At 33.5% G+C, this 16,377-nt stretch overlaps 1 protein-coding gene across 2 annotated transcripts in view; it reads left to right on the forward strand.

The window, feature by feature from the left end:
- Positions 1–16,377, forward strand: part of LOC126928219 (UBA-like domain-containing protein 2) — an 83,042-nt gene that overhangs the window by 24,154 nt on the left and 42,511 nt on the right. For both annotated transcript variants that reach the window (XM_050744052.1, XM_050744045.1), the window contains exon 2: positions 6,444–6,518. In XM_050744052.1, coding sequence (XP_050600009.1) covers positions 6,444–6,518 — 75 coding nt within the window. The remainder of the gene's footprint in view (positions 1–6,443; positions 6,519–16,377) is intronic.

The following is a 16,377-nucleotide window of genomic DNA, read 5'->3' on the forward strand; positions in this document are numbered from 1 at the left end:
GGATTTCCATGCTATTTCTCCAATCGATGTCAAATTTCCCGAGCAAACAATGACACTCGTTTCAGCTAATTTAACGTTTCTCGTTTAAACTCATTTAACATGCGGGTAGCTTCCTTTGTTGCTAATGTCGATCGACTAGTCCTGCTACGTGTTTTTGGTTATTTTCGATACAATTATATTTTTCTGACGCTTAAAGATATCATGTTCAGTTTGAGAAAAATATGGAAGAAAGTATTATTGGTACGCGTGATTTATTGTTTTAATCTTGCACTATTCATATTCTTTTAAATCATTAGATTCTTTTTGTTTGCCAAGATGAAAGCAAAATCGAAATATAACGATGGGAAAATGCTATCACGGCTAAACCAACATCTCGACAACAGAAAATTCTTCCTGTTACAGTCTTCCATCTTACATGTGTCGTTAAGAAGTTGAGTTCAATTTCTTAACACTGGAACTACCACACCAGTCAAATTGATTGGTTTTACAATTTTATTTTAAAATTCCTACTTCATGTTATATTTTTCCCCCGCAATGATGTAATCACTTTCGCAGCGATAATTAAAAGAAGAACATAATGAGTTTTATTTTGTTTTTTATGTATGCAAATTTAAAATAATTTTGTATCAAGGCTATTTATACCAATACCAGTCAAAATGACTGGTAGTAATAGTTGTCAAAAAGTAAAAGGGTGCTGCAATCTGTTTATCGAATCCCAATTAACCAGTTTCCTCGTTTTGTACAACTTGCCACTCGTTTTGAAAATTTTTACCGCGTATCATTCAATATGATGATATCAGTTATCAGGAAGATTCTGGATCGATCGCTAGATACTAATACTAGCAATACCACACCAGTCAAAGTGACTAGTTCTACTATTTTGTAAATGTGTCGATCCTCGTTTAGGGGTCACGAACCCAGATGAATTAATAATACCAAAAATGCATTACATAACACGGAATTCCTTCTGTAAGAAAGTAATAAATCAAGAAATATAAAAATATTCTATTATTACGTATTTTTTAAAGACCAGTCATTTTGACTGGTTTTAGTAAAAATAGCTTCGTGTTATCTATCGGTGGTTCTAGTATTAAGGAAGGTGCGACACATTTACCACGCTAACACAGTTGTACTAAATATGGTAAAGGTAATCGATCGATACAGACAATTATGTATGACATTGCAGCAACGGACGAATATAATATAATGGCTCTGTTTCTATTACAAGATCGCGTTACGTATCGAAATACAATCCAACAGCGTAATGTGTACTCGCTATTCTTACGATGGAGTTATCAAAATTTTGCTGTATCGATCGGCCGAATGTTAGACTTGTATACCGCGAATATTAAATTTGTAGTCTTGGTAGAAATCATTAAAGTTTGTTCACACTTTAAGCGACGTTATCAAAGCGTCGAAGCTTTGATTAATTGCCATCAGAGAAGCTTATACGACTGAAACGAAATGTCTCTATAAATATCCTATAATTACAATACATATAAATGCAACAGCCGATAAAAATAACGTGTTATTCGTTACAAATATCTGCCCCAGCTATTTTATTCTCGTTTCAGAGCATTCCCACTCTTTTGTAACGGTCTATGGTTCTCTTTATTGTAAAAGGAGAAGCGCGCATGTGTCTACATGTAGAAAATTTTCCTTCGAATTTTTACGAAAGAAACGTGAAATTATAGTATCGTCGATAGCGTAATTGGTACACATTTTGCGGATATTTATGCAACTATGAGACTTTTCAAGTTATACAAACTTGGAGAACGTGCAAATTCAAACGTTTCGAACTACGTACTATACAAATATAAAAAAAACAAACATATCAAACGTAACGACATTTAGTAGCTGCTATTTAGTGTCTATATTTTTAAATTACGTTTGTAAAAGTACGAATTTGCATAAACGTAGACTGTCGTAAATTTTATTACGGTCAACTCATGGTAAACGTGTTTTACATAAAATAACTATCTAGCGTGCGGAAATTTATTAACTCGGTGTAATTAAGGACAGGAAAAATATAAAGGCGATTTTTAAATATAGCAATAGTATTTGTACATTATTGAAACAGTCGAGTAATATTTTTTCGTCTTATGAATTATAAATATATTCATATTTCAGCGTTACTTCAAAGCACATGAACGATTAATAATAAATGCAGAAACTTTATAGCGTTTGCTTATCTGAAAATAGATAAAAATTGTTTTAAACTGCACTTAAAATTTAATTACGTGTTTTTCAACAATCTTTCTCTAACCACTGATGCAAAAATAAACAAAACGCATAGAACGTAAAATATTAAAAACAGTACTCGTTTCAATATTTAATAGACAGAATCTCTGTATTTAAGCTTTGTTTCTTTAATTGTGTATATAACTATCTAAATTTGCGTGAAAATCCACCGCCTAGTTGATACGGATCATATAGATAATCATATAAATAAGTATATAATTATATAAATATATAAGTATATAATTATATAAACATATATTTAAAATAAAAAGAATCTCTGCTCTGAATCTAATATTTCTTGCGTAATTGTCCATTGTCTTCCAACTTTCTTCTAATAGTTCCCATAACTGTTTTTTCGATTTTTAGCGCGCTTGCCTTATTCTTCTATTCGGTATAATATTAGGCTGGCAACTAAGTGATTGCGGATTTTGTCATTAGGTGGTAATGACAAAATCCGCAGTTACTTATTTGCCAACCCAATATATCCCGTAATCTCTCAATTGTGCCAGTGACTATGAAAGTGGTCTAGGTCAAAAATTTAAAAAATCTGAGTTTATCACTTATTCTCATACATTACAATTACTATACATTAATACAATCTGAAACCATCTTTGCAAAATGGTAGTAATCGAGCCGTCGCACCTAGTTTCTTGTCGCGCGATTAAACAGAATTCAGTCAAACGCGTAACTTTAAATATCTCGAAACGAAGAATATATACTGCTTAAGCTAGTTTCATAATCACCGGCACAATGGAAGAGCGTTTGTAGAAAATACCGTAGCCAAAGAATGTTTCAGGACAAGTAAATATGTAGTTCAGTTTTATGAAAAAGGAAAGTGTATGTGTGTGTGTGTGTGTGTGTAGAAAATTCTGTACGTGGAAAGCTCGATGTCGCGTTTATATAGATGCAATAAACAAAAGCCAAAAAATAATTAAGTGACGTTTATCGATACTTATATTTTCCTCTACAGAGACGACGTTAGTCGTATCAGTGCCACCACATCTTCTAGCATTAACAATTATTTAGAATGGGAAATTGCACTGAAGTTCTATACCTTCCGCGAATATTTTCCACTAAAATACAAAATTTCTCAATTTTCTCACTTGCAGTATTCTTCGATTATGCTTATAGTCGCAGTCACTTTTTTAAATGTTTATTCGAATCATACGAGTACAGCTTTAATTTAACCTTCGGATATTATCGTAAATTAATTGTTAAATATTTCGAAATTAAACGATAAGATAAAGTCTTGTGTTGTTTTAATAAGCACTTTGTTGAAAAGGAGTAAACGTCAGCGGTGACAGTGGTTCATGAGCGAGAATGTTGTACATAGACAAACACATTCGAGTACATAGATACTGCATGATCTGGTTTCACAAGGTGAACAAGAAGCTTATGAATTTCTAGTTACAACCGATCACTCACTTTTGAGCGATACTGTACGTATGTGACACCACGTGACTTCACTTGCCAGTTGCGTGGTCGACTGTAGCTAAAGACATTAACACGCGTCGAAGCTTTTTAGTGTCCTTTTCTTAACTTACTGTTGAAATATTTTCCAAGCTAAGCGCAAGATTTGCTTTGTTACTCTATTGATACAAATCGAGTCACACTCTATATATCAGATGCGACGATCAAATTTCGAAAATAATTCCGATGCTGTTCCGAAGTGGCAAGAAAGTAGGCGGTTACGTTCTGCTGTACAACTTGATCACGTGCAGCTAGCATGTAGCTAACGTGGTATTTTTTGTCATTTTATAAATTTATTTCCTTAAAAACTTACGTACGTATGTATCTGAAATGAGCAATGACTGAAGTATCATTCCGAATAACGCAACGAAGACGATAGACTTCGTCGAACGAATAGCTTTAACAAATAAACAAAGACAGTAAACTTACACGAAAGAGAAAACGATGTTTTCCCAGAAGAGCAAAAGAATACTTCGGTGTCCTTTATTTCTGTTCGATACATTTCCGTTTAAATAAACTATTCGTTCTATCACATAATTCGACTTCAAAGTATATCTGTAATTACATATATATATCAATTACCTTATCTCATAGCAAAGCTAGAAGTCAGAAATTATCGATGCTAATAGATCCTCTTACGCGACCAGAAAAATATCTGATGATAAAACGAATGAAATTTAAGAAATAAATTTGACAAATTACGTGTTATTCGATTATTTGACGTAAGATTGTTAAACTATAAAGAAGAACGTTTAATAAAGCACTTATTTTTCATTTGTTTAGGTAAGAAATAGAAGGAAACTGACAATATGGCAACATAACATATCAACCACTTGCGGTGCTAATCACGGAGGTTTTTATTTTTAATATTTATATTATTCGCTCTTTTCCAAAGATCATTTTAATTTTGATTTTTCCCCTTCCTCTGGGTAATCTCTCCTAACAAAGCTAGCAATTTGAAAACATATAGCAAATTATTGGGCATGTGTTTCTAATAGTTATCAATAGGTAGCAAAAAAGATATTCTGGTCTCTGCATGACATCACCTTACAACCAGTGTACTAAGAGTTGAATTATCTAAAAACTTGTTCTTAGCAGAGGGAAGTCAATGTAACATACTTGCTTCGATCTCGATTTAAATAAAAGATTCCTTCATTATCTCTGCCACCTTCAGTGTAACAGAATTATAGGATATTCAGAACGAATAATTCAGAAAATAGTTAGTTTTCTATTCTAAAAACGTTTCACATTCCTAAGTTCTCTCGCACGCGATTTAAGCTAACGTTGCTAGTCAAATTTTGCGAGTCATAGACTACAAGTTTTGCAAAGAAAGCAAGTTGAGCAATTGACGAAACAAATGGAATTTTACATGTAAATTTTACAAATTACAATTCCCACTTGGCGGTAAATTAAATTAAAAAATTGTGAAGTTTGTGACCTATGATTTGTAACTTGTCAATTGTCATTATCGCGCAAGAGGGTCCTAATATCAGACACAAACATTACAACATTGTAGGAAATCCATAAACGAAAATGTTTTTTGTTCTTATGAATAAGTATAGAACTTGATTTGGAAGATTGCCATATAACTTTCGAGTAATCCATTACCTGACGTTCTATCTTTAATAGTTCAAACAGGATTTTTACATTTTTATCTGCCTTTCTGCCCATGACTCATTCTAAGCTGTCCTTCGTGTATTTTATCAATGTAATGTAGCATTCGAGCACAAAATTATCCGAACACTTATCGCATAAAATTTTTACGAATGTATTGTGCGTATTATACGAAAGTTCTTGGAATTTCATTTACATTCTAACGAAACCCGGCTGTCACGATATATAAAAGTTACAAGATATTTATTGCAAACATACGCTTACGATTAATGAAAAATTGAAACACTATACAAATAGTAATTTTAAACATTAACAAACTTAAAATTGGTGCTAAAGATAGTCTCGCTGCATATTATTAATACAGCGAATAATCGGTTGTTTAAATATCTCGACGATCTTTGCGAAGTATATGCTTCCAATAAATATCTTCCAATTGCTATACACATTTTCAGACTTTTCGAATCTGACCAATACAATTATTACAATCGTATCTGGTTAATGCCAATGAAATTTCATAACGTTTTATACAGATACATCAATGTTATGTGTGTTACGTATAATGTACACGTAAGAAGTTTTCAAAGACGTTCGAATAACGATGATAAATGAGCTGTTCAAATTTTCACGAAGAAGCTCCATCATTCATCGCTTTACGCTGAATTTGTATCTATAGATAAATCGAATAGAAAATAATTCGTCCAAAGACTTCGATGCTGTTCTTCTGCTTCATATTTATTCGTATGTAGATCGAAGAATTTAAGTTACTTTTGCACAATAGTATACGAGCTTCTAGCCAATCACGCGATAGCTAATAAATTTTAACCATCGACCTTTAAACTGTAAAGTTAAAATGTAAAACGTAGTACTATCTTTGATAACTTGCTCAGGTCTCGGTGTAGCAAATATTTACGTCGTGGTTAAAGGCTAAGTCAGGCATCGAGGTTGAGAGTTGGTATTCGTCATTCGAAGGTTAATGACACAATTTGTAAACGGAAACGATATTTATTCTGAAAAAAAACTATGCGTTACGTAGTCTAGACGTATAGTAACACATATAAATGTTGAAGTATGAAATGTGCTATGCCTGCGATCTAATCGTGCTTACTTTATCGTTTCAGACTGCTCTTAGTATTTTCTTCCAAGAAGCAGCGATACCTCCATGCGCGCAAGGACCTGGCACACATTTTGGTCAAGTAAGTGCACCGGTTTTTCTATCGAATATCGTTGTTGCATTTATTTATTTCAGCTCGATGACCTAGAAATTGCACCTGGCTTTAGATAGTTAGAATTTATGAACGTAAAATATTAACTTACAGATAAGTACAGTAGCATAAAGACATATCAATTCTCCGATTATCGCCGCTCTTTATCTTTACATTTCGTTCGTTCATTTATTCGTTGCGTGATTCGTTATCCATCTATTTTTTATTATACTCTATTTCCCCATAATTGCACTTTTTTCTTTCCTTGCCTTCCACCTCCGCTTCTTTCTGTTTGCGTTTTCCCTCTTTTCCCTACTCTCCTTCCATTTCCTTTCCATTCTCCGCAACCTCTTTCGAAGATTGTTATCAGCACAGTAGAATTCCATTTATCTGAGCTCATCGAGGAACAAACAATTCGTGTAACTGGAGCTCTCGTAACAGGGATCTATTGATTCCGCTCACGACCTGTGATTTTTCGTTCGTACGAGGTTGGGTCGGAAATCGTAATGCAACCGATGATCCGACGCGGAAAAATAACTCGGAAATATGGAATCAAACTTTTTCGTATAACGCTTCGATTCTGAGAAAAACGAACTTGAGTATTTGCCGAGTATACTTTAACTGGGCCAAGTACCGATTAGGTATCGGTAGACGATCAGCACAAGATTATCGTACACGTGAAAATAGGTAAAAAATGTTAAACTGTGATTTCTCTTTTAACGCTTCATTTTCAAGAAAATAAAGTTCCAACATGTTTAACTACCAACTAGCCTGATACATGCGCACTATACATCCTCAAATTTATTTTTGAAAATTGAAAAATCTTCTTGCGAGAGAATTTCGCAATTTATAATTAGACTATGCTTGTACATTTTTGGGAAACGTAGGATTCGAACAATCTACAGAGTGCGTATAACGTGCAAAGATATAAACGATATTTAAAGTAGAACAGTTACTACGATATTTAGTAGACGAAACAAATTTCCATTTGGATCTCATTCCTTTAATTACATTCATAGAAACATAAAATTGCATAAACATCCGCGCTTTATTTATAGCCTCTAATACATTTCTGGCGTAAATGTATTTATTTACTTATTTATTGTCGCATCGATTAACCGTCATTATCGATCACGATTAAAATGAATTACATAAGTCATAAGTTAGCGCAGTCGTTGCATGTACTCATTATATAATATCTTTTATCTATGTGTATGTAAGATAAAATACATAATAAAAGTAACGCCACTAGTTATTACATAGTTATTACATGATACAACAATTATACAGTTAACGTGGATTGTTGATTTCGTTTAACAGGACATAAGATGTTCTGTTTCACGAGATAACGTTCATCTAGCGAACAATCCAATATTTCTGATATCGAATGAAATCTATCGAAAAACTCGACTCGCCTTTGGTCGTTCTCCGTGTTTTTGTCGTGTACCGACGTCTAATCGATACGAAACTATATTTCCGCGTGAAAAGGGTCGTCGTGTTCGTACTCGTTGGCGGCGGCGATCGCATCGGCTACGTTCCGTCTCTTTCTCCCTTTCCACTCGATTCTCTTTTATTTATGTCACGTGCAACGATCCACGACGCATCACGCGAATGATTTTATTCATTAGGTTCGTTGCGCGAATCGCGACGAGATCACGCGCGAGAAATGACATTTTTTCGTTGCCTTTCGTTCGCGCGATATCGTTTCGTCTCGATCGCTTGGTAAACGGCCATGCATCTCGAAATGTTAGCCATCTGTTTATTGTTTTTCGTTGCACGCCCAGAATGCAATCTTTTATATATATTTCAGTATTTTCTCCTATTTTCATTTACCTCTTTTGGGCGCGAACATCTGCATCATGCTATAGATAGATACAAGTTGGTAAATTGTCGGCTGTTTTTATCGATTTCCAATAATACGTCGATGGCTTGCTGCAACAAATATACTATGTCCACTTTTAGCGTTCCCGAGAGAAACAGTTTTAAAAATTGAATGGTACTTGATAATTCGATAAATACGTTTCGCATTTACCTTTATCGATGTTGGTACAAAATCGTGTGCAAGTTGCGCACTGATCCTTTTTAGGAAATTAAAAACGACAAAGATGAATTCTCGTTTCTTAATTTTTTTTTTTTTTTATTTTCTCCTCGAAGTAACTTTTACAAAAGCTCTTGGATCGTGCAATTATCAAACTGTGGATATTTGTGCGTTTATGGCGAATTAAAAACAAGCAAAACATACATGGGATATATGCAAACAAGTCGCAATTTACATTTCATTACCTATGTTTATAAATAATCACATATTTTCGTTCCCTATCAGGTTTAAAAAGAAATATGACAATAGAATTTTCTGATGATTTAAATTAGATATATAAGGTGGCTCAATTTTGACATCCTACGAGTAAAAATAAGGAAAGAATCATCATACTAACGAGCATATAAATGTTTTACTAACAGCTATAAAACGTTTGTAAATACAATACAGAACTGATGATGAAATAACGAACTGATTTTTCGCTATATGAAGCATGGAAATAGGTTAATGATATTTACAGCAGGTTTATCTCACGAGTGTACTACAAATTCTTTATTATTAACTCTTCCATACAATTTTCAAATTTTTATATTTTAATCGATTTTAACAATCAAGGAAAAATTTTGAACATTTTTAAGGAAACGTTTCTCGGAAAACTGAAACTTTCTCATATCTTGTACAAACTGTGATGGTATTTTTCACGCTGTTAAAATATAATTGGTCGAGAAAGATGGGAAGAACATAGCGGGGTTAAACCTGAAGTATATTAATTCTTGCCTCGCAAAATTTTTTCCCTCGGAGTTCCCCATGAATAAAAATGACGTGATGTGGCGTGATGTCTGGCGATCGCGGGGGCCAAGGAATCGATCCTCTTCAAGCTGTCCATCATTGAGGTTAATGTTCGTTTAACCATTCTATCAAACAGCACAACCAAACTTATTATTATTCTTGCTTCTCGGTATTATTCAATTATTTCGTATTTTCGTATTCATTTTTTAACCAAGCGTTCGCACGAGCCTGTGTTTGTACGATATTATTTTTCGCAATTTACTCGTAGAATGTGTTGGCCACGTTTTATCTGCTTTTTATTATATTACTAGGTTTGAGTTTTTTCCATGTACCGTCAAAGTTATTTTGGCTCGTTCGGTTAATCGTATCTGATTTTGCATTGCGTAAAGTTTATGTAAGGCGTACATATACTTCTTGCTCTCTATTTTATATGGAGTTTTGCTTTATAGCGTTGTAAAAAGGAAATGTTGTAGATAGAAGAAGCAATAAACTGCTACTTGAGTGTTGGAAATTACGCTCAATCTATTAACGCGTTGATTACTACGCGAATTTTATATATTTTCACTTAGAAGCTGTAATCGTTGATAGAAAAAGTTGAAAAAATATATATATCAGACCATAACACTTAATTTTTGCGAGATATTATACTGTATTATTGTTTATTGATAGCTCGTTTTTCCTTTCAGACGTCGAGGACCTTTGAGTTTTACATCCTCAAGTCTACTTTTCCCTAATAAGTAGTTACAGAATAGCTACTTATATATTAAAGTCGCAACAAGATGAACAAGATATTGATGTTAATATGTTCAAATTAATAGTATCATTTTATGCATATTGATGCATTTATAAATTTCATACAAAATAAATATATTACATTGAGTTTGCGCACTTTTTCTCGTATTCATATAAATCATTTACATTGTTGAAATTAACGCAACGTTGGTTCTTAATGTTAACGAATAACGTATAACGTACTGTTATACGTTATATACATTGCTATATTGTTATATACAATGTAGCTTAATGCGTTACTTAATGCTCCTTTTTTTATTGTTACAAAAAATTGTTCATTTCACAATGAACAGATATCTAATTTTTATGCAAATTCATATGTACACGAATAGAGCTATAAATATGATATAATTTAGAAACGGATGTAACGTACAAGTATAATTTTAAAAGTGGAATCTGGATAGGCAGTTGTCTTATTTACTAAATATTATAGCGAGTAACTATATTTTGCATTTATTTATACGTCCCTGCACGTTACGCGTATTCTGTCGTGTCCTCAAATTTCCTCTAAATGCATAAAAATTCGGAGTCTAAAAATAAGCATAGCCGCAGTAGATGTACGTAGATTATTAATTGATTTACCGCTATCTTTACAAGACACCTTCTAATCAGTGATTTCATACACGGCTTATGCACGACGATAGTTTAGTACGTTTTTGTGCATCGTCACGTAACGCGAGGGAAGTGCGCAACATTCGACTCATCGATTTGGCTCAAACTTTGCGCACGTTGTACGTCCTGTATAATAATGCGTTAAATTGGCGACAGATATTATTAAACATTAAACGATTCTCAGAAGCATCGTATTGCACGAGACGATCAAATAGAGCGAATATTTATTTCAAGATAAAAATCAGTCACTTCTTCGTAGTTTTTCGTTTATTTTTATAAATATTCTATTCATATTAATTTTATTAATTAATTGCAAATATATCTGTAATATAAATCTATAACTTACTATTTGATTTCCTCAGGTACAGAATAGGATTTTTTTTTTTAGAAAAACATGAACGATATCTCTCCGACTTAGGCAAACTTGAATCTCATTTAAATAAGTAGCAGTTTTATGTATTGCTTGCCTTCCGGCATTGCAACATGTTTTATATACGCCGTACGAATCTCATTTGTAATTTATTTATCTCAAACTTATAATAAACTTTGTAACAAATAAAACGGCGAAGAACTAATTATGCGAAATTTCTGATTAATTTTATAACGTGCAATTCACATAAGTCTTGTTATTTTGAAGGCGCAATATTGAATGAACATTAGATTATTCATATATTCCTAAAGAAATAATATAAATAACACATATACATATATACCTATGTAAATATATTCATACCAGCAGAGATAAACCTGCATGGAGATTTCAAACCTTCAATAAAAAAAGAAAAAAGGAATATTATTTTATTTAAATGAGCCGATTAGAATTAGAATTTCATGACAAAAATATGCGGAAACCAACAGGCTGAATAGTACAAGCATACCGATATTGAATAAAAACTACCTGTTTGTCTCAACATTTAACACCTCAAGTTATTTTAATTACTCCTACGTAAATTACATAGAAGTATAATATATCGTATTTAAATCACATCATTGAAAACGAAGTAAGGAATCAATAATCATTAAATTAACTTATTTTGATTAGATTCATCGATAAGAATCAAACTATTCATTATCGTTGTCTGACATTTTTTTTAGATCGATTCGATTTGCCATTATCTATTTGCTGTCAAGTTATACACATTAGATGTATGACAAATAGACAGCGGATGTGCATACATTTGTTAATCAAAGTAATATAAACAACGTTCTGGTTTTGATTCTCTGTACATAGAAAAAGAGTATTTAGGATATTTACGTTTGAAAAGATACTTAAAATTTTACAATTTTTAAAATTACGTTTAAAAGATATTTCGATTTTAATTTTACCCGAAATTTAGTCTATGTTTTGCATTATTATAAGATGTAAGCACGCGTGTATAGCATGTGATAGGAAAAATTATACAACATTTTGGAGATACATATCTTCATATTGGGTTGGAAATTAAGTGATTGCGGGTTTTTTCATTAAATGGTATTGACAAAATCCGCAATCACTTAGTTGCTAACCCAATACATAAACTGTAATGTGAATGGGACAAAAACATAGCAATTTATTTAGTATGAGTGGATATTCTTTTTTTCCGGTTAGTGTGTAACGGTTTGTTTTTATAAGTTCAATATAGAAATATAGATGCGCCTTCCTCAGATAAAAATTGATCGAATTAGATAATTATTACGATTAGAATTGTTACATTTTTTAATTTATCACCTATAACCGACACTATTAAAGACAAAAAAAGAAAAGCACACAAGGCTATTGCCCTGTGATTTTTCTCGTTTGTCATTTGCTTAATTAAGCAAGATTAAAATAACTTTTAAACCGATTTTCGACCCAAATACTTTAATATTTTTTATAGAGAATTCAAAGATCCATTGATCGATGTAAAAAACGATTTATAATTTTATTCGAGGAAGAAAATTTAAAAGTATTCGGAACGTCACTATTTTTGGAGCGGACACGTACGCTACATCATTCATTGTACGATACCGTTTCATTTTGCCTGATCAAATTCTGTTCTACCTTTCATCGTTCTAGAATGTCCAGTCGTGCAGGACAGCCAGTATAATACCTTGTTATTATTATTGAAAACTACTGACAATGAGCCTACGTAGAACAACTTCCTCATTCGCTGTAAAACTCTCTCCTTACATCGGTCGTTCTATAAGAGTTCCAACGTGGATAAATATTTGGAAATAATTGCGAATCCGAAGGAAAAGATGCGAGACTCGCAACTAATGTAAAATAACGTGCAACGATTATGCAGAGTTCAAAGTTTAAAAAATAGTGTACGCGACTCAGATGTTCAGAAAACCATCGAGCAACTTCGGTTTTAACTGCTGAAAATTCCACCAAAGCTCGTGGTACAAACAAAGTTAGGCGAGTTCTGTTTCGAGATAGAACAAGAATTTGAAATAATTGCAAGAATAAAAAATAATCGCGAAAGATTAAAAGTCACATCGGAAGCTTCTTCATACGAGAAAATAGTTTACAACTTTTTAGCTTGTTAATACTAGAACTACTACGCCAGTCAAATTGATTGGTTTTATGATTTTACTTTAAAATTCCTACTTCATGTTATATTTTTTCCGCAATGATGTAATCACTTTCGCAACGATAATTAAAACTCATTACATTATTCTTTTATTTTGTTTTTTATATATACAAATTTAAAATAATTTTGTATCAAGGCTACTTATACCAATACCAGTCAAAATGACTTGTACGTGTCAAAAAGTAAAAGGGTGCTGCAATCTGTTTGTCGAACCCCAATTAACCAGTTTCCTCGTTTTGTACAACTTGCCACACGTTTTGAAAATTTTTACTGCGTATCATTCAATACGATGATATCAGTTATCAGGAGAATACCGGATCGATCGCCAGATCGCTAGATACTAACACTAGCAATACATCGATCAAAATGACTGGTTCTACAATTTTATAAATGTGCCAACCCTCGTTTAGGGGTCATGAACCAAGATGAATTAATAATACCAAAAATGCACTGCATAACACGGAATTCCTTCTGTAAGAAAGTAATAAATCAATAAATATAAAAATATTCTGTTATTACGTATTTTTTAAAAACCAGTCATTTTGACCGGTTTTGGTAGAAATAATTTCGTGTTAACTATCGGTAGTACTAGTATTAAATATACAGACCTATGTATTCAAGCTACTCTGTGCTACTTTGTGACTAGGCAGAAGCGAATGATTATTGACAGGAAGTTATTCCACATGCGAATATACGCTGACTCACGACGGTATTTGCACATCTGTTTATATCGCAAGTAGAATCTCGCTTATCCAAACTGATTGAAAAACAAAGCAGTTCGGATAGCTATGCTTTCAAAGTCTTCTTATTAGTTCAAATCGTTCGAACAGAGGATTTAGCCTTGCTGTTCGCGCTTCATCATCTTCATAGACTCATATTAGACACGTCGATGCTAACAGTACGCTACTATGCAACGCTCATTGTAAAGTAATGTGCACCTGTCCGCGAAACAGCAGCGTACCATTTTCGTCGCTATGCGTTTTCGTCACGATGACTGGCGTTAAAGCGTCGTCTACACCGACAGACACTCTCTGTATACATTATCCGTCGACGGTCGCCAGAAAATGTAACCTAGACTGTCTACAGGCGACGACATTTATCTGCTAAAACTGAACCGGGTATCCGGATATACCTCGATGTCGATCAGTCGAAAATACGCCACAGATGGAACACACGGATTATTGAAATGTATCTTTGCAGAAATGTGACTATCGCCTAAAGCGATCGGTCCCTTTTCAGTACGAAAAAGAGTACTTTAAACTTTTGAAATACGTACGTCCCCGTTTTTAGAATCGGGTATATCGTATAGATATAAATAATTAATATCGTAACGTCATAACAACGAGAAAGATTTCTACCATAAAATATTACACGTATGTTTGGTTATTAGTATTTAACAGAAACCCAGAATCTAATGATTTTATTTGTGTTTTTCGACTGTTGGACAAATTAGTTTCTTTGGTGTTAATAAGTGTTTCATATATAACATAAAGCGTAATAAGTTTATTGTAATACATTTTATAATAACATTTATAATAATAACAATAAAACTTTTATAGGGAATTTCAAGAAAGATCGATCAACGTATTAGAAAATATATGGTTCTGAGATAAAAATAATGTTGACCTTTGCTCTATTTCCGAACGATTCTTTACGACGCGTGACTTCATTACGTGACTTTGCAGTGATTTCGACAAACGGCGTGTATTTTCAAATTTTCTACTTTCACCGTTTCTTGTCACCGTATCAAGTACCGTGTCATAAATCTCAGCGTCGCACAGCGGAATCGTTACTTCCCAAATTAGATAAAATGCATATTTTTTCTGAGAGTTTTTGCCCGCACCCGTGTCTCGTGTCTTCCATCTCAGTGGATAATAAAATACTTGACTGCGGACGTGCATTTTATTGGGATTCTCCCTGACGCGTGTCTGCCGATAATTGTCAGTCGGTGTGGACGTGGTTTTATCCGCGAGCTGTCTTTCCGCTTAAATGTTGTCTCCCGTCGTCCGTGGATTTTGCAGGAAAGATGCTGTTCGTCTGCGACATGTGTCTGCCTGCAACTGATGAGCAAACGCTCGTAGAAAACACTGTAAATGCGAAAAAACTAGTTCTTCAGGAGGAGAATAAACCTTATCCAAATTAATGTTACCGAAATTCATAAAAAAAAAGTCTATAGAAAAGCCCATATATGACAGAGGTGTCCCTTATTTGTAAAGAAAACTCAATATTTCATTCATTTAGGCAGACGATATAGACAAAAGCCAAGAAACAATCAACTAATGTTTATTGGTGCTTAATATTTTAATATTTCTATTGTGACATCATTGATAACTATTTAGAAAGGAAGATTGCATTTAAATTCTATATCACGTTAGTATATCTCGTTAGCACGTAGAACACTTTCCTATAAAAGATACAGATTGTTCAATGTTGGCGCTCACACAGTGTTTTCTACAAACACTCTTCAATCGTCTGCCAGTGTGAACTTAGCTTAAGATCGTCAGTAGCGAGACGTACGTAACTATAATTTAGGATGAAGGCGTCTTGCTGGTTGCTAGACGTTTTAATAATAAGACAGAATATATCTTACTGTACGCTTCGTAGACTCAACATCGCTCATAGACGTATCGTCACGTTTTAATAGACAACAAACAAACGTTTACGCTTGTACGAAGCGACGCTTCGTGGACAGTGCCCCGCAGGTGTTGGAATTTCGATTGTTCCTCCTTTGACAGATAGAATTTATTTTGAAGAAGGACAAATGATCGCGTGTATGTAAATATTTCTATTATAGGAATAAAGGTCAATTTACGCTATACGGGGCGGACCGTTACGTAACGGCAACGTCACGACAAAACATTGAAACATACGTTTTAAATGAGACCGTTCACACTATTCGTCACCGAGCGGTACGTGACGTTGCGGTTACGTGACGGTCTGTGCTTAAAGAGGCTCAAAATTAATTTGTTCGTATAAACAAGCTGCGGATAAACGAGGTTTTACCGCGCGTGTTATATAAAACATTTTGAAATCTCATTAGCACCGTAATGAGAGCGTAACTTCATCA

The sequence above is a fragment of the Bombus affinis genome, chromosome 2 (genome assembly GCF_024516045.1).
Source record: "Bombus affinis isolate iyBomAffi1 chromosome 2, iyBomAffi1.2, whole genome shotgun sequence".
NCBI lineage: Eukaryota > Metazoa > Arthropoda > Insecta > Hymenoptera > Apidae > Bombus > Bombus affinis.